The following is a 19236-nucleotide window of genomic DNA, read 5'->3' on the forward strand; positions in this document are numbered from 1 at the left end:
TCCGTTCAAGCCTTTTTAGGCTTGAATGATTCATAGGTCAGTGTTAAGTACGTTTTTCTGAACATGGTCAGGTTCAGCAAAATGTTTAGATGAGATAAAAGACCTTTGATAAGGCCTGAAGAACTGTTGCTAAAGACTACTTTAAACAATTAAAGAAGTCTGGCTCCTTGGAAGCAAAATATATAGAAATAAGAGGTGATTTTTTTCATAGCACTCTATGATATATTAACCCCTTTAAAAAATGTCTCTCAAGTTCTTTTGTGCAGCCTCTTTATGGGACTGATGGTTATGACAGTATGCTAAAATTAGTAGTTAGCTATTAAATATGTCTTCACAGAGCAGTTACCACAGGCAAAACTCTCTCTGTTTCATAGAGAACATTACAGTTCCCAGTAAGAAATTAACACTTTGTTTTTTTGTTTTTTCTTTATGCATTAAGATGATATTATAATCACGTGAGGCTCTGAAAAAGATGTAAAGATGACTAGCTGCATCAACTAGCTAGAGAGAAATATTTCAGTTTGATTTTCTGGACTTCAGAGAATATAAAATGCAGAATTGAACAGTGACAGGATATATATTTTTGAAGCCGGTACTTGTTCTGACAGATGCTCTGGAGTGTGTTAGGAGAGCAGTTTTTAAAAAAAAAGCCTGTGAAAAAAGTACATTCGCTGTTTAGCAATAGCATTTGCTCTTAATGTGAGATGAAACTGCTGGGTTGTGCTTACGGCCTCCAGCAGGACCATCCAGAATTAAAGAGATTGCTTTTAAGAAACCCCATCCCACTCTGCCCCCTGCTACAACACTGAGCATAGAGATAAATCACAAGGGGCACGGCCCTGGGGAGTTTCTAACCTCAGAAAGCATAAGCTTTACAGATGATGAGCACTGATAAGTGAAAAACATAAACTCCAGTCATCTTTATCTTTGGGGTGAGGTAAAGCAGGAGTGGACAAACATGGCTGATTAAGCAGATTAGTACAGGGAAGGACTCGGATATAGGTGGTGCATAAGATGAAACAGATGTTCCAGTTGGAGGCTAAGCAAACATACTAAAATCATAATGCAGAAAAAATGTGAGGGACTTTCCAGGGCTTTAGTTAAAACTGATTTTTATTTTTGCAACCATTTCATTGAGATCAGTGTGGGACGCAGACCAAACATATGGGTATACTGGCTGAAACATCCTGTGTTTTCACATTGTTATATTTATTTATTTCTCCGGTATTAGGGATTTTCTGATGTTTTATTGTAGAGCTTGATATCTGCAAATGATTATAGCGCTGGCTTTAGTGGCAAGCATTGTCTTAAATCTTAAGAGGAGTACAAAGATTTAGCACAAATGAACAAACCCTGACAACAACGCAATTTAGAAGTTCAGATGGATTATACCCGTGTGAAAAATGAACTTTTATTTGTTTTATTGGATCAAAATGTTCTCATTTAAAGCACTATGTCCCTAACACTCATTATATGCTAAGAGATGCCAGAATTAGAATGCAAATCATCTCCACTAAGATGCAGTTTATTCATCCGGATGTCGAATGTCGCAACCCCATTGTCAAGTTAAAAATGTGAAAACAGAGGAGACAATGTTTTAGACATCAATGTCTAACTAATGGCGAAAGAGCTTAGCAAGCAGTCTTGTTAATATAGCAAAGAGTATGGTAATAAACAGAGTTTAGTGTAGCAAAGAGAGAAGAAGTACATCAAAAAGCACAAAGCCTTATTTGCTGTACTTAGCAGAAGGCATGCAGGTTCATCTCAGCATGTTACACGGGGGCACAGAGGTGTGCACTGTAGCTTTGATAAACTGCAAAGTACCCTGCTTGAGGGTCTAAAGATTAAAAGGTGTGTTGACAAGAGTGCCCTTAGATGATGAACATCAGATGAGGCTGAAAAGGGTAGAGAGATATGATGGCTTGCTGAGAGGAACAGCACGTCTGCAACATGAATTCTAACAAGGACCCATGTTGAAAATGTGACTATCCATAATGACCATGATTTGAGTGTCTTGTCTTTCATGCTTGAAACAGATCATAGCACATGGATGAGTCATGTCTGAAGTGTGCTTTAATTCATATTAAAGAACTATGAGCTTATACATGCTAGCCTAAACTAATTACAGACATCACATCACCTCCTTTGGTAGGTTGAGGGTGTATACCACATCGGCATCTGCTGCCCTGTAGATGCATCCTTCTTTCACTCCATTACCTATAGGTTGATTATCTAGGTTGAGTTTTTTTTATGCACACCAGTGGAAGTTTCATCAATAAAGGGTGTGTCGTGCAGATTTTCCAGATATATGTTAGATAAGATAGATGCTATAAATAGGATAACAGGTTTGTTTTCCACTTTAGATTAGCAGTGTTTTCCTCTTCCAATAGCAGTTTCAGTTTTATTTTGATAAAGATGCTAGAAAGTATATTTTGTACATTTAGACCTATGACTCTGACTGGATTCTCCTCCAGAACAACATTGCTCTTCACTGAGTTGAAAGAACAGTATTTGTGTGTATTTTTCCTCCCCAGTGGCCTCCTAGAGACTTAATCACCATAGGGTGTATTTAGAGCACACTTGCCCATCCTGGCTTATCTATGGAGGAGGCAGATAAGAGCAGAGAGGATCCAAGCTGCCAGGCCAGCAAGGATAAAGAGGCTCAGGTTGAAAGAGGGCCATGGTGTGAAGTCAGAACCTTTAGCTCGCAGGATCTGCAAGTGTGTGAGTGGAAAGAACAAGATTGTGTGCATGTGTGTACCTATATGCAGGTGAAACAGACTGTAGCGCCACGTGTTGTATCAAATAGTTGATGCCAAAGCATGTGATCAGTATGTACTTTGTGACCACAGGCTGTGAATTCTTTTACAATTGGATTTATAGAAGTTGCATCATCATCACAATGGTGATTTTATAAGTTTCATTTCATAAATATTAGATCAAAATTTTAATGAACCAATTTATGCCCAAACACTAACGACATTCCATTCAATGTTTTTCAATTTACTGCTAATCAGCAGTAATGGTAATGGTAAATAACCTAAATAGGACTGGAAACTCCTGTTTAGTATTAAAATGTCAGCCTAACAATTTTAGCAATAACAATTTTACCTTTAAAAATCCTCAGCCAGGCCATTATTCTTTATATTTTACTTCCAAGGAGTCAGACTCAAGTACTGTTTAATGCTTATTCAAGCATTAAAAACTGCACCTAATTTAAGGGATGACTCCAATGTTGTGTCTAGACATAACAGAGATCATTTCTTAAGGCATTTTGTTACTAGCAGCCTGTCACAAAACACACAATTTGTATTCTTTTTCTTTAGCTCAATCTATGAAAAATGCCAAAGGAATATAGGTTCACAGACATAAAGTAGCATTTTGTATTAATGAGGTGATTCCCAAGGAGCTATTAGGGTTAGGGTACACCATGCCCAGATATGCCAAAAACTTGGCATATCTGGGCATGGTGTGCAGTCTGTCCTTAAAAACATTAAGAAAATTGGGCAGAGTGGAGTGGAAGACCTAAACAACAATCTACAGCAGTATTTACTGCTCTCAGAAATCCACAAAGACCTGTCAGAAAACGTTGATCCAGCATCTGTTGAATAAAGGTGATCAACTAAATATTGATTTTTAAGCCTTTTTTTTCCTTATATTTTGTATTTCCATATACATTTATAAACGTTTCAATAAGTCGCTGTACTTTGTTTTCTCATTTTCCTACCAAAACACAAAGAAATCAGGGGTGGCACAAGACTTGATGCTGTGTCTTAAGTATACTCGCTGCTGTAACTGATATTATTTCAAAAATTTTCATTTTAGTTTCACACCATTTTCCTGTCTATTCAAAACAGGTTGAACACTCACAATCTCTGACCACACAAAAAAAGAGCTGAATATTCAATATACTGTATATAAACGATGGGTGTAGCTTCCCTGCCCAGTGACTTAACCCTCTGGGGTCGACGGACGCGCCGGCGCGTGGAAAACTGGACTGATACACCTGATACATCTGATACATCTGCAGGTCTGACACCAGTCAGACCTGCAGGATTAAGGCCTGTGGTATTCTCCTCTGTCTTATAATGGACAGAAACTCTTTTTTTGGAGTGGCACAAATATTTTGTGTGCCTTCTTATTTGATGCAGAACACCTGATTGTTCTGTAAATAGTTTTAAATGGTTATATAAAAATGCCTGAGGCCTTGGCTGTATTTTTAGGTAAATAGTACCATATAACTTTGTTGTTTGCAAAACTTGTGCATAATTTTTAGAATTGTGCAATTTCTATTTGCATTTCAAGTTATGAAAATGATTCATTAGACATGTTTGCGGTTTTTACAGTAAAAATATACCTTTCTTCTACTCAGATTTTAAATTTTTTGTCTGAATTTAGATCAATTGTGCTAATATAGTATGTCAAAATGAAAAAAGAACTCCAATTTCAGATATTTGAGGTTGTGCTGAAAATAATGATTCCAAACAAGGCAAGATAAACAGTTTTTAAAAGTGAAATATAAAGGTAAAATCAAAAGTAGTCAAAAACGGCCAATTATACCCTGGACCCCAGAGGGTTAAACCTGCATTCTTTATAATAACCATCTGGGGGAGAATCCTCTGGGTGCAAAAAAAAAAAAAAAGCTGGTAAAATCCCCATAAATTTGTCTGAAAATTTTATTATATATCTATTTAGCAAATCAAAAATCTTTTTACGTTTTATAGAGAAAATCTATTCATTTCTTTATATTGTGTGCCAACAGACCATGCAGCACTGCACTAAACAAGCAATAGCGATTCGTTTGGAGTGTTATCAGATTTGTGTGACCTTAGTGGCTCTTACTGGGTCAGATGTGAAGCGTAGCTGATTGTTTTTTGCTGATTTTCATTTCTGCTGCCTTTTGTGTAGAGTGCCGTTCAGGTGAAAAGCCATCTCCAGTGGCCACCTGCTGAATTTAGGCTGCCCTTTCCAGAAAGCTGCAGTAAAGTGCTCCTTACTAACATCCTTCTCTCTCTACCCTCTCCTCCTACTCCTTTCTTCTCATCCCCTGGTTTATTGTTTTGTTATTTGCACCCTCCACCTCCTCTGTCATTTTCTTTTCTTGGATTCATATCTCCTGTTCCTCCATCTTTCATCCTTTTCTGCTTTCCATCCAACTGTTGCCTGTCCACTCCCTTTCATTTATCTCTTGCAGCATAAACGCCATGCCCAGACTACAACCAAGTATGTGGAGCTGATCATTGTGGCTGACAACCGAGAGGTAAGCAGAGGTCAAACGTCTCATCATCCTCTTCATCTTCCTGCTGACTTCCAAAGTAAAGAGGCTCAAAGACCAGATCCCAAGCTAGCTTCCTTCCTCTTGAGACACAGATAAGAAGGCGCCACCACTGCCTTTGTGTCAGCTCTGATGCGTCCACTCGCTCCCCCAATTCGCTCTCCAGCTCCATCTACATCCTGCTGCATACATCACTGACCACTTGACTCACAAATGAGACCGTTCCTTATGTGGGCTCTTAGACCTTTTAAGAAAGCTAAAAGAAGAAACAGTTTCTCACTAGTTTGAGACACATGGGTCAAAGTCACATGCTTTAGAGCCTGAATAAATTCTGAATATAATACAAAGCAGTTGAGGTTATCTTTTCAGCATAACCTTTACCGAGGAGCCTTTTGATGATAACAGCTACAGCAGCAGTGGCAAGAATGGGGGTTAGAGCGCACCCTATGAAGACATTTCTACAACTGATACAGTGTTACACTATAATGCGATATGTCCAAAATACTATCTTTGAGGGTAATAAGCATTCAAGAGGGCAGCACTTTGCTTCATTCTCTCTACTTGTATTGTTCAGTTTCAGAAGCAAGGCAAGGACATGGACAAAGTCAAGCAGCGGCTGGCTGAGATTGCTAATTACGTGGACAAGGTAACAATTGAATCCAAAGAGGGAATGCAGTGGTGGATTGTGATTTATTAGAGGTCACATTAAGCCTGGTGAGAATTGACCGACCTGCGGGCAGAGGTTGATTGGATTATGAATGGATGATCAATTTCATAACTTGGCTGGGCATTTTGTGATGCAGCCAGTTTAATAGATTGTGCCGTGGGTGGCTGTTAAACACAACAGAAGCAAAAAGCTGATTTATTCATCTGGAGAGCCATACGCTGATAAATATTTAAGGACTTATACAGAGCCACTTTCGGTTTTAAGTGACTTTTTCTATAGCATTTGTGGTTAATAGGTAATTTGCAGTAAAGACAGTGGCAAAAATATTAAACACATCTATAATCGCATCCCTCTCCCTGCTTCCGACTCCAAACTGTTAGTTCTACAGGGCTCTGAATATCCGTGTGGCTCTCGTGGGGCTGGAGGTGTGGAGTGATGTGGACAAGTGTCCCATAACCCAGGACCCATTTACTACCTTGCACGAGTTCCTGGACTGGAGAAAGGTCAAGCTGTTGCCTCAAAAGCCACATGACAACGCCCAGCTAATCAGGTACTGTAGCATAAAGATGCAATGCCTGTGTTTAGGATAAATCCTTTGTATGAAAGGTTTTCTTTATTCGCAACTAAACAAAAGATGCTTAGTAGTACAGTTGATGGTTATTCTTTGGAGCTACCCAGTTTACTGGGTGGTGTAGAGTTTCTAAAATAAACACATGACTACAAAAAATTGAACTCCCACCTTTTAAAACATCTGCAAAACCCGTAGCGCACAACATATTTGATTTTTTTTAAATACACAACACAAAATTATAAAGTAAAAGGTCATTTTTAACCATTATTTATAGCCTACATTGTCCACCAGTTACAGAACGACCCATCGTACGGTATGTGGGTAGATGCTAGCCACACAGACGCTGTCAAGGAGACATGATGGGTGTTTGGGTCTTTACACAGTTGTTACCCCTCTCATTTGGTAGATGAATGTTAACAAAACAACCACGGCTAAAAAAGAAAACATTCAGAGAACAATGGCTCTGTTACAGCTGCCAGTGAAACAAATGTTAACAGAAACATGAGGTGGAATTTTTTAACGAATATATCATTTTTAGTCAGTGGAAAGATATTAACAGTAGCAGTGTTACAGTAGTTGTTGGTCTGTCAGTAAAAGACTTAAAACTGTAAGCTGAGATGTGTGGGCATTTATCTAAGGTGATGTATAATTTCACACAGCTGCTAACTTGGCCGTATGCTCCCGATTTTGAATAAAGCTTTAGCTTATTTGGCATTCACGACAAATTAGAAGCAAATGAAATGCTTCCTGCCCTTGTATGAAAGCCTTAATATATGTTTTTGAAATGCAGCTGCCAGAGCACATTTGCACTGGTGGACCCGCAGCAGTCTTCAAAACATCATCTTCTGTTACAGGAAACGCCGCATATTGCTAGTGGTCAGAAATCCTCAACGGCGCCTTTGATGACAGAAGTGTGAACACATGCATGGCTGCATATTTGAGCAATATAGTAACCATTGTGTTCTCATTTTCAGTGGGGTGTATTTCCAGGGAACCACCATTGGTATGGCACCCATCATGAGTATGTGCACAGCGGAGCAGTCAGGAGGAATCGTCATGGTAGGCTAATAAGTGTGTTTTTAAGAAGGGTATGAGGAGGGTATACATGGGAAACGCCACTGAATCGCATTTAATACATTTTAAGGGATCACAAGCTGAATGAAAATGCAAGTCATAAATAATGAATCATTACAGAACTTTAATGTGTTGCATTAGCACAAGTCATCCTATTATTTCAGTCTTAAAGGCCTGGCTGGCTGGTTAGGTTTGGTCGCCAGATGGTTCTTCACTCTTGTCCTGCAGATGGTAAAGTAGGGAGTGGATCATTAGGATAGAACTGTGTACTGTATGCACACATACTTAAGGCTGTAGAAATGGGGATTAACCCCCAGCCACTGATGACCGTGTTTGACCGGGTTGTGTCTCTTCATTTACCAGCTACCTCTGAACTCATTAGTTAGGCTTTCCCTGTGGGTCTCATTGCTCTCTCTCCAGGCAGTTAAATCTTAGACATGTCAGACATGAGGAATCTCAATTCACCAGCCCTAAATGTCATATTCATTTCATTGGTGTGGTGAGACGAAGCACAGACGGTTGCGTGACGTGCCCTCCTGAGCTCCTCAGCCTCATCTGTTGGTAAATGAGTCTGAATGGGGTTTTTCCAGGAAACAGAATCCAACTTATTTGCATGAATCTGGGCTGCACATTTGGATTGCACTCAAAATAGCTGACTGTTTCTTTCAAAAGCCCCCAGCAGAGCAGTTCAGCAGCCTAAGCTTGATTTGCACAGTGCTACAAAATAACGTGCTGTGACGAGAGACTCCAAAAGTGAGGTGGTCTGACATGTACAGCTTTGCATCCATGATAGCCATCTACTGTATATTATTTATATGCCCTCTTTGTGGGTTAATGCTTTGAACACCTTGCAGAAAATCCCCAGCAAACATCAGGTTTCACTCTGTGTGCCACTGTAGATTCATCTTTACTGTGCATCTGCTAACACCGTCTATTTTTAATTTCTGTCCTGCCAAAATTGAGTGTCTGATTTTCACCGAGGCCGTTTGTTTTTTCTTTGTCTTCCAACCTATTTGCCGAGAGGATGTCTTTATTTGTGAAGATGAAGCAGCACATCTGCCTCTGTCAGAGTTTGACGAGCGAGCTGAAGGTGACAGCCCGCAGTCTGCTTTCATAGCTCATTTCTGTGCCTCAGTGTCGAGCAGACGAAATGCTCTGATAAGCACAGATTCAACAGAATTGTTTGTTTAATCTTGGCAATATGCAATTACACTCACTTGTTTTGAGTAATGTTTCTCCAGTGGCTCCTGTGGGGAACAACAATTTGGCTTGCGTTAATTTTTTTGTTATTTGGTATTTTCCTCGGAGAATGCAATCAGAAACGTCTGTTCTTAATTAGCTTCTGCTATTGTTGCTGCGACAGATCTGTATACTGAGCAAATTTAATAATGGATATTGCTTCATGGATTCATGCCTAGCCTGGAAATACAGAGATAGCTCTGAATCACGAGGTAAAGAGGTTTGAGGGGAGATGAGGTAAGACGGCACGTTTTGTGATTGATCTCTTTTGCAGGACCATTCAGACAACCCCCTGGGTGCTGCAGTCACTCTGGCCCACGAGCTTGGACACAACTTTGGGATGAACCATGACACGCCAGAACGGGGGTGCGGCTGTAGAGTGACTGTGGATCGTGGAGGCTGCATCATGACTCCCTCCACTGGGTGAGTCACAGTTTCAGCTCCACCCCATCTTAAAAAACACAGGCACACATCTAAAATACATCATTATAATATAAAACTATCACTAATTTAAATTAATGTACTCATTAAGTACAGTAAGTGTCATCAAAAAACCCTGATTGCGATCTTATGTAAACATAATTCCACATGCTCTTCCCTTGTAATTTATTGTTTGCTGAGCAGTAAGCAAATTATGCCAATTAACTGTTGGGCCATTGGGTTTATGGCAGATTCAACAGCTGTGCTAATGCCCCAAGGCAATATGACTCACTCCGAATGGGAAGCCAGTAGTTCAGTGGCAGTGCATGGCCGTGACAGCACAAGACACTGACTGACTTATTCCCTGACATAATGCAGATGATGTCTTGCAGACTAAAGATGTGTACTGTACATGTGGAAACAAGAAAGTTGCTCATTAAGAGTATCTGAGTGACAAAATGGCTTAAAATTCAACAGCTCAATTACATCTAATTGCTCACCATAGTCTTGACATCTTATAGTAGACCCAGCAGATGCAGAGGACGTTCTGAGAAGAAACATTGGGGTGTCTGTTTCAGCCAAGGCCTTGTGGTCTGTGGGAGCCTCCGACTGGTGTTTATGCTGGAAACATCCCTCTCTATTTGGTTTGGCCCAAGCCCATGAAAAACACCATAACAGTATTCCTTATTATAGACTTAGAAAACAACCGAGTCTTAAGAAGTGTAGATTTACATTATAGTCTGATTGAGGGTATTCCTGGTCAAGGTCTTTGCCAAATATGGCAACAGAGTGAATATATTAAAAAGGGAAAGAAATGTTTGTTGAAGTAGAAATAAAATGGTTTTGTGTTTCCTTTGCTCTCCTCCTCTTGTCGTCTGGCTCTCCCCTTTTCACAGACAGTTACAGTGACGCTATTCTTTGATATACATGCAACTTTAATGCTGGAAAATCTCTTAGCAGCCCCAAGTAAATAATTGAAGACCCCTGAAAACGGTAGTTTTAATGTAGGCAAAACCCACCACCTTCTCATTACTGTTTGAATCTGAAGTTGCATGTAGCAATGATGAACCTCTCTGAATGTGAAAAAAGGTGTTTGTGCCACACTTTAAATAAAGGCAAATTAAATAATACATGAATATTTAGCATGTTTTTCTCCACGGAGACTGTTTGCTTTTTTTTTTTTTTATTATTATAGCAGACAAAAGAAATAAATTATTTAGTCCTTGGTTTTAAAAATAATCCCCTCTACTCCTCCTCTTTGCTCAATATTTCTGCCCTGCTTTTTAATCCAGGATTAAGGAACCAATACATTTAAATAAGGATGTTTAGGAACTCTACATTCTCTCATTCTGCCTCTTTATTTATTCCAGGTCAGTACCATAAAGTTTCCCCCATGGGTCCAGTTCAAGGCCCCTGCAGTTGCTTAAAAGCACTATATTTCTACAAACATTTTGCTAAAATTACCCGAATTCTGTTTTTCTTTTTAGAGAGAAAATCAGATATTTTTACGAAACCGTGTTATCTTACACACCTCTACTCAAGGCCTGCTCTGGAAAGAACTGCCACAAATGCCTGTCTGATTATCAGCCCCTCCATTCTGTAATTGAAAGTACTGGCAAGGCTCGCCTACACTCAGTCAATCACGAGTACCGTTTTTTTTTCATAAGTCTCTTTTGTTTTAGTTAAATGGCACAGAGTAATTGTAGGTTCACAGGAACATTGTTGCTTATATACGGGTGCCCTTCAGACTCTCCTGGCCTTGCTGTGGCTCCAGGAATAAGGCAAAGGAGATAATGAGATCCAGTTTGTCATTGTTACTGTGGGGTAGAGAGTGTTTGTGGGGTAGATGATGGGGGCGGGCAATAAAACTGCAAGCTGACCCAGTGCCAACTACACATCTGCACAGAGGACCGCTTGTTTCCTGTTCACACTGGTCACGGCCATTTGTTGCGTCCTCCTCTCTATCCATCTCTGCATCCACCCATTAGCTCTAAATGAGAACACGCTGGTATTTCTCATCCTTTGAGATTATATCTCCTCGACAAACGCACAAACACAAACACAGCAAATGAGCTCATCACTCTTTTGCGGACATATGAGCACGTGCGTGTGTGTGCACAAACATGAGAAATCCATGTTTTTGAAAGACTAATGCAGAAACTACAGTTGTGCATTAGTCTTCCAGTCCTCTTCCATTTTATTCCGTTGTGTCCGAACTCCAGGTTTGATGATCTGGTTTACTGTTTATTGACCGGTTTTTGTGCTTTCATTCAGAAAGTGCAGCTTTCTGGATGGAAGCTGTTTATCGCAAGGGCCATAAAGTAAGATGTTGAGCTCATAAAACATACAGCAGGGTGTGCAGGACATGAGAATGAAAAAAGAGAGTATAGACTACATTCTGACTGAACAGCAGCTTGGCTCAAATCAAAATGGGATAGAGCGTCTTGGTTTTCAAAAATAAAAAAGATGAATGATTCTCATAATTTTAGAAAAACTGACATGTCATTCTAGCTAAAACATATTGGCTCTTAGGTATATGCAGATAGCACTGATTTTCTGGGCATGCATGTCCTTGATATGTTCTGAAAGAGTGTGTTGCAAAATGACTGTAATACAAAGCTGATATATATGTTTTGTCATTAAATAATTAGAAATCACAGAAAGTGAGTCAAAGGCATGCCATGGAAATGTGACTCATGCCCCACTGATGAACAGGAACTCACTAGTGTGCCTTGTTTAATTGGCTCCGTGGGGAAAACAGTGCTCTTCAGTATCTACAACAAGGCCCTGCTGACATGGCATCAAGGAGTAACAGCAGATCATATGACCTAATGGCATCGCTTAGAGCTCGGGCTCTACTTGCATTAAGGAATCTGTAAAAATCCATATGAAATATCTGGTGAAGCAGCAGTCGTTTTGTTCGTCAGTTGTCATGTTCAGCTTCAAATTTTCTTTGTTCACAATTGTGCCAGAACATTAGGTCTTCCTAAATGTATGTCAGTAATAGACTAATTTGGTATTTTTAAAAATATTCCCCCTGGATATTGCAGAAGATCTGATTCATAACCTCATCGCTGTTTTGTGGCTGAAAAGATGCAGTATAAATTGAATTTTTGTGATCTGAACTGCAAGGACGGAAAGGCTGTGAGGAAAAAGCCCCGCTGAGCTAAATTTGGGTCTAACAGCTCTCTGAATTTTAATGTGATACGTTGCAACTAATCACTGGTATAATAGGGTTTGGCTTTAAGGTCATAGTTTACAGCAAACGCTCATATTAAGATGACGCTCGTGTGTTGGTTATTTTATGTTTTAATAAGAAATATGTAGGGAGGCAGGACATTTTGTCAGATATATCTTCCTTTAAAGATTACTTACTTCATTCACCTCTTCAAACAAAACAAACAAACACAAACAAATGTCACAGTTTATCTACCTTGTTGTTGGAGCAGCAAAGCTTCCAGCTCTGTATTGTGCGCTGTGCAGAAATTATTCCTTATCATAGACCGATCCCCACTCTCTCCATTTGCATCGATGTTGCTACACTGTAGTCAGTGATTGTTTTGTACTCTCTTTCAACCATCAAATGCTGGACCTCTGAAGCTTAGGAGCCAACTGTCAAACACTGACTATAAGTCGGAGATGAACCAGAGAGCACAAAAAAACATTCAATCTATACTGGAATTAGAGCATGAGTGGGTGGGAAACATTGAGTTCGATAAGACGGAACAAAGATTTGTCGTAAAGGCAAGGCAATTCGACTTAAACCAAGACAAGAATGGGATCAGCTGGGAACAAGATTGAGTCAAACTGGGTCTTTTGGCCGAGACGATGAGTGGTTGTCTTCAGCATTTCCAGTTCACCGTATGCACCAGATGTGCCAGCCATTACTGGCCTTGGCAATGGCCTGCTAGCCCTGAGGACTGCAGCTGCTAAATGCCATCCACTGTAAATCATTGGTGCCTCTGCCTTTTCACAGTCATTATTCCTCCTCCTACCTCCAGATTGTTAGGCTATACCAATTATTTGTGTATTGCCTCTCATAAAGAACAGCTGGATCCCTGAGCAGCTCGTGTATCTCAAGAGTTACAAAAAGAAAAAAAGACGGACGTGAGAGTTTTGTCATGCATTGCACAGGCTGGTAATTGAAGAGCAGGGCTGAGTTCATGGAAACTGAATGAATGCAACGAAGGAGGGGGTTCAACTTTTCAACGGGCAATTTTGGCTCAGGCTTTGGGGGCAAGGAGGAAATCAACAACAGCAGTTGCTAAGGAAGTGCCCTGCTTGTTGAACAGCAGTCTTGACAGCTGTTGATCAGAGAGGAGGAGGAGGGGGAAAGAGGGCACAATTATGGTTATTACTACAGCTGTCTTTAATGCTCTTTCCTTTCACCATTTCATTTCATTACAAAGCCACTCTGATCTTTTGCTTTAATCCAGAATGTCTGGAGATCTGCTTCGAGGTAACCCACTTTTACCTAATGCAACCTGCGAACGGGGTGGGGGGGTCAGCAGCGAGGGGTGATGTAAGCCGCCTCCGCACATGTTGGAAATCAAAGACAAGCCAAGAATGAGGCCGTGCCAAACATTCACAAAGTGTCATGACATATTTAGAGCTGTATTAGATGTGAAAACCCAATCAGAGGGAAACACAATTTGAAAGAGTTGCCAGCATTAAGTTACACAGACGTTTCTCCTTCTCAGAAGTCAAAGATTCCAAAGAGTAAGTGTTTTATAGCTTGTGTGCAATACAGCCAGTAGGTCTCAACAGCTCTACTACATTCATACTGACCTCAGTGAAGTGAAGAATTGTGGGTTGTTTGCAGTTGTGACATTTCCTGTCAACAATCCACCAGAAAAACCTTTAAAAATTACATAAAAATATCATCAAATTAATGCCAGTAAAGTTTTACTAATCTGGATTTCATGTTTGACTGTGTCTATAATATTCAGTTGTTGAGCACGTTGCTGCTGTGGCCAGGTTCAAGATAGATGTGTTTTATATGGTAGAAAAGGTCTCTCTTTCCCATGCAAAGGAAAGAAAATCAGGCTTTTAAAGCCACAGGCACGAACAGGCACGTGGGTGGCAGAGGTGGTAAAGGGTCAGCATTAGTGTTGATGGCATAAATAATAAAATGGCACGATAATAATACATTTTATTTAAATGACACCCTTTTTCAAAAGGGCTTTTACAGACTAGCAAGAAAGCAGAATAAAGCCGATCATTAAGGTCCAACAAAACAAGATAAATCTACGGTGAAGTTGGCGGGGATAGGTGCAAAATGCAAGATACAAGATGACAATTTAAATAATAAATATCAATAAAAGAATAAAAGCAATAGAGCAGAAACAATAAACAATGAAGAAAGACAACGATAAGAGAATAATGGAAAACTGAGACTGTGAGAGATGGCTTCACATAAAAGAGGAAGTGATTTTTAAAGAGGTCACTTATTCAGTGAGACTTATCTGCTTATCTCAGGCGGGTCTCTCCAGAGTCGAGGGGGCCCTGATGAGAATGTACATTTAAAAAAAATTCAAGGGTCCTTCATCACACCGGTTGAACGAGACATTTGGGTATCAAATCATCCACGAATTGTCTCATGCATGTACTTATCTATGAAGCACAGCACTGATATAAGTTTGAAGATTACGTATATATTCATCCATTCCAGCTTTGTGCTGAGTTTTATTGTGTCAGTGGAGTATTAAAAATCTCATATGGTGCTTTTTTATCAGGAGTCACAAAGAATGAGATACAATCTGGACTTATTCATGCACATTTTACACAGACGCTGTCATCTAAGGCACTATATTATCACAGAAAAGCTCAATAAAGCCACATGAGGTCTTTAACAAAGCTTTTGGCAGACACAGCCTTGGGCCGAGTGCTTTCCCCACGGAGCAGACCACCCTCTCTCTCTGTTCCAAAAACAATATTAAAAACACACAATCCCCTATTCCTCCTAAATTTATGGGTGTTGTACGTCTTGCAGAGGAAGCACTTTTTGGGTTGAGTGTTCATAATCCTTTTCTCATAAAATATGTCTAATCAGATCTCCCACTCTCCATGGAGAGAGAAGTCACAGGGGCCCTGTGCTGTTCATATGCTGATGGAACTTTGGAGAGCTCGCTGAGCTCTAGTGGTTAATTGATTTTGTGATTAGCAGCAATTAGCCCTGATTACATTAGACTAAAGAGGGCTCTCGTGGGGGGATCTCAGTTGTCTTCTTGCTCTCTCTCTCTATTTGTGTGACTCACGTAACATTTCCTTCACTCGCAGGTATCCTTTTCCTACGGTGTTCAGCAGCTGCAGCAGGAAGGACCTCACGGCTAGTTTCGAAAAAGGCGTTGGAATGTGTCTCTTCAATATGCCAGAGGTCAAAGTGCTGTATGGTGGGCAGAAATGTGGCAACGGCTATGTGGAGGAAGGAGAGGAGTGTGACTGTGGAGAACTGGAGGTGAGGGTGCTGTAGGTCATAATAAAAAAAATAAAAAATGTTTTTATTTTCAGGTCTCTTGCAGCTTTTGCCAAAAACTCTTAGCTGCTACTCATAAATCATTGTTAATTATGTTTTCCATTCTACATCAAATTAAATAAGGAGACATGCTAGAGGGGCGTGCTGCCCTGACACTAGTAGTTCGCCTCAGCTTCAAATCTAATGGCACAAAGCTTTTGTATTGCAAACACATTCTTCTGATAATTAGGTTAAAGATATGAGTATGGATTAATTCAATCAGTGGAAAGAAGACATGTTTGCGAGGGTTGATGTCTAATTGTGATACAGTACACTGAGAAGAAGCACTGCTGACAGTTTCACACTGTCAACTAGTGAATTATTTAAATGAATCTGCATTGGCATGCACATATTTAATGGAAGTGCATGTTGCCAACTGTTACAACTGCAGGATGATAAAACAGATAATCGTGATTCGGCTGACAATTAGCAGAGGCGAGCTGCTTATCGAATTATGAAATATGAAGGCGACATCTATTGTGATTTAGAGGGATATTTTGAATTACATAATAGCTTAAATGAGAGAACGCCTTGTTGTCTTTTGTAATTTGTTTATGCTTTTGCCCCCCTATGAGTTCTTTTGTGAGCTGCTCAAATTTCAGTCAGGGTCACACTGAAAGTGGCCTTGTCCTTAAAAACAAAGCGCTAACATAAGCTCCGCTGACCTGAGCCAGCAACAATAATAAAGCTCTCCACAAAACTGAGCAGAGTCATGCCAACTCAGGCCAGATCAGAGTTCTCAGCCAGCACCCCTCTCCGCCATTAAAAAGCCTCATTAAAAACTCTGGGTCCTGCTCCTCACAATCACTGGCTACTTCTTTTCAGCGTGACTTCTCTGCCTCTTTTTGGCCCCAGGGACCATGGGAAAGGCCCTTAATGGTTTTCAGACTGAAAGAAGTTTTGGAAGGCCCATCATATCAGCTGTGTCCCCTGCCAGCTCCATCCATCCACTTCCTCCCAACTCTTGCAGCATATTCAGACTATAATGGCAAAAGGAAAAGAGCTGACCCTCGGGGGTCCAGACAACCTGCATGAGATCATATATGCACAAGCACACACACACACACACACACACACACACACACACACACACACACACACACACACAGTGCATATCGTATATTCTGAGTCTTGATTGAATTCTTGCTTCCATGTGTATTGGAAAGCAGTGTTACTGATTGGTGCGGTGCATGGGTCACGATAGAGGCTAACAGGAAACAGATGGTGCTCAACAGTGAGATGGGAAATGTTATTGTAGATCTGCCCTCTCTCTCTCTCCCTCCAAAATGCCTCTGGATGCTATCTAAGTGACCTAAACCAACCAGAGCAATGAAATAAGTGATGGCATGCTGAGTGACAAAAATGTAAACAGAGCATGTCAGTCATCGTATCGCACCTGCTCTATTTCAGATAAATGGAATGGAATCTATAGCTGCCCCTAAAAGTGTGTGATTAAAATATTTTTTTAAATTAATGCACTGATTGGGAACAGTCCCCTCTTTTTTTTTTCATCAGCCTCCACATCTGCACCTGGAACGTTCTTGGGAAACTGGACAAAGTTGGAGATGCCTGTAAATTTATAACCATAGTTTAAAAAAAAGGGCATATTTGTATGCTGAGCTTAAACCTCCTTTTGGCAAAGGCTTTTTCAAAAGCTCACAAAATCGTTTTAAATGTGTATTAAAGTGAGGTTATATTTCCACAACGCTTTGATCTATCGCAACCATGCCACAGATGTTTTCTAGTCCATCCATCCATCCATCAATTTTCTGCTTTATGTCTGGGGTGGACACCCTTATTTCTCTGTCCCTGGCCAGCACCTGCAGCTTTTCCAGGGGAGCACTAATAGGTTTAATATCTCTTTTTTTTTTTTTTTTTTTTTTTTTTTTTTGGCCTGTCCCGTTTGGCTCTTTTGCCATCAGAATTGTTGTCTAAAGGCAAAGAAAGATGCCCAACGGATTTACTTTACCAAACTGACCATCCCAGCCTTGCCGTAATGGTCCATTTGATTCACCTTTTATTGTTTATTTTATTTTCACTTACTGAATACGGGACAGACTTGACTGGGGGAAAGAAGGGGAGAAAGAAAGAGGGAAAGAGAAACAGCTGAGAACAGGGACGGGGGAGAAGGGCAAAAGACAAAAACCAACAGAACGGGCAGAGAAAAAAAATGCATATATCAATCACCTGGATCACCTGCTGAGAAAGAAAAAAGAAAGCAAGCAGAAGAGAACAAGAGTAATAGAATAAACAACATCACAATGATATATGGGAATATGACAGTAAATACTAAATGTTAAACATTATTGTGCAGCACATAAGATCAACAGAACACAGTGTGCTTTGAGGTAGGAGCCAAAAAGGGTGTAGTTTGTGGGTGTGATCACCCGTGTGTACACCTGTGAGCATGGACGCGCTTGTTTGTTTTTTTAAAAGGTTCCTTCATGTAATAATCTGCTAGAGGGTGTGGGGGGGCCACAGCCCCGTCCTCCAGGGCGTGAAGCAGGTGTGGAGGAGATCAAAACTCCAGACATCCAGAGGCCCCCAGAACACAAGAGACCAAGGAAGACCAACAGAGGGGCAGCCGCGCCACTGTCCCAGAAAGAGCTGAGGAGAGTCCCAGATGAGGGCTCACTCAGCAGCCGCGGAGCAGAAGCCAGGGGGAGTTGCAGTGACGCGCCCGTGAGCTCCGCCGGCAGCCAGCCGTGCCTGAGTGACCGAGCCCCAGGCCGAGAGGCCGGGGGCACCCCACCTCCGAAGTGGCCCGAGCGAGCCCCAGGCTCCAGGCCCCGATAAGCGGCCGCCAAGGAGTGAGCCGGTGTGTACCTGGACGCCCATCCCCGGACACAAAGAACCACCAACGCACCGATGTCTGAGGGGGTCCGCCACTGGCAGGGGAAGTGGTGGTAGGGGGAGATAGGCCTCCAAACCTTGGAGGGCCTGAGATGTCCCCAGAGAGGTGGCGCCTGACACCCAACCTGACATATAGACACAGACATACAGGCACACACAGATACAAACATCCATTCCCACCCTCATGCTCTCATATGCACTTACTCCACACTCAACCAACGTGGAGACAGACATAAAGAGACGTTGTACACACGATCACACTCCCCAAGCGTACTCTACGAACCGGGTCTAGGTGCCCCCGCCCCTGGAGGGGGGAACTGCACCCAGACCCAGGTGGTGTTTCCCTTTTCCCTGCGGTGGGGAGAGGCAGACCGCCCCGACTCCGCAGCAGCAGGAAGGCTCCACACTCCAGACCGCAGTCGGACGGCCAACTCCTCCTCCTAGTCCTAGCCCCCCTGCTCCAGCAGGTCGCAGAGAACGGGGGTGAGAGAAGACTCCGAACCTCCCTCCACCCGTTCATTGTAATGTTGATGCAGGTTTAATATCTCTGATATATCCTGGGTCTGCCCTACACCTCATGTTCAGGATGTTTTACAGTCTTCACCGAAATGCCTCAGCCTCAC

General features: G+C 41.4%; 1 protein-coding gene across 2 annotated transcripts in view; it reads left to right on the forward strand.

Moving 5' to 3' along the window:
* Nucleotides 1–19236, forward strand: part of adam12a (ADAM metallopeptidase domain 12a) — an 80494-nt gene that overhangs the window by 48902 nt on the left and 12356 nt on the right. For both annotated transcript variants that reach the window (XM_082543132.1, XM_082543131.1), the window contains exons 7-12: nucleotides 5195–5260; nucleotides 5850–5921; nucleotides 6323–6492; nucleotides 7488–7572; nucleotides 9101–9249; nucleotides 15526–15703. In XM_082543132.1, coding sequence (XP_082399258.1) covers nucleotides 5195–5260; nucleotides 5850–5921; nucleotides 6323–6492; nucleotides 7488–7572; nucleotides 9101–9249; nucleotides 15526–15703 — 720 coding nt within the window. The remainder of the gene's footprint in view (nucleotides 1–5194; nucleotides 5261–5849; nucleotides 5922–6322; nucleotides 6493–7487; nucleotides 7573–9100; nucleotides 9250–15525; nucleotides 15704–19236) is intronic.

This window comes from Aulonocara stuartgranti, assembly GCF_965226115.1.
Source record: "Aulonocara stuartgranti genome assembly, chromosome: 8".
In the NCBI taxonomy this organism is placed as follows: domain Eukaryota; kingdom Metazoa; phylum Chordata; class Actinopteri; order Cichliformes; family Cichlidae; genus Aulonocara; species Aulonocara stuartgranti.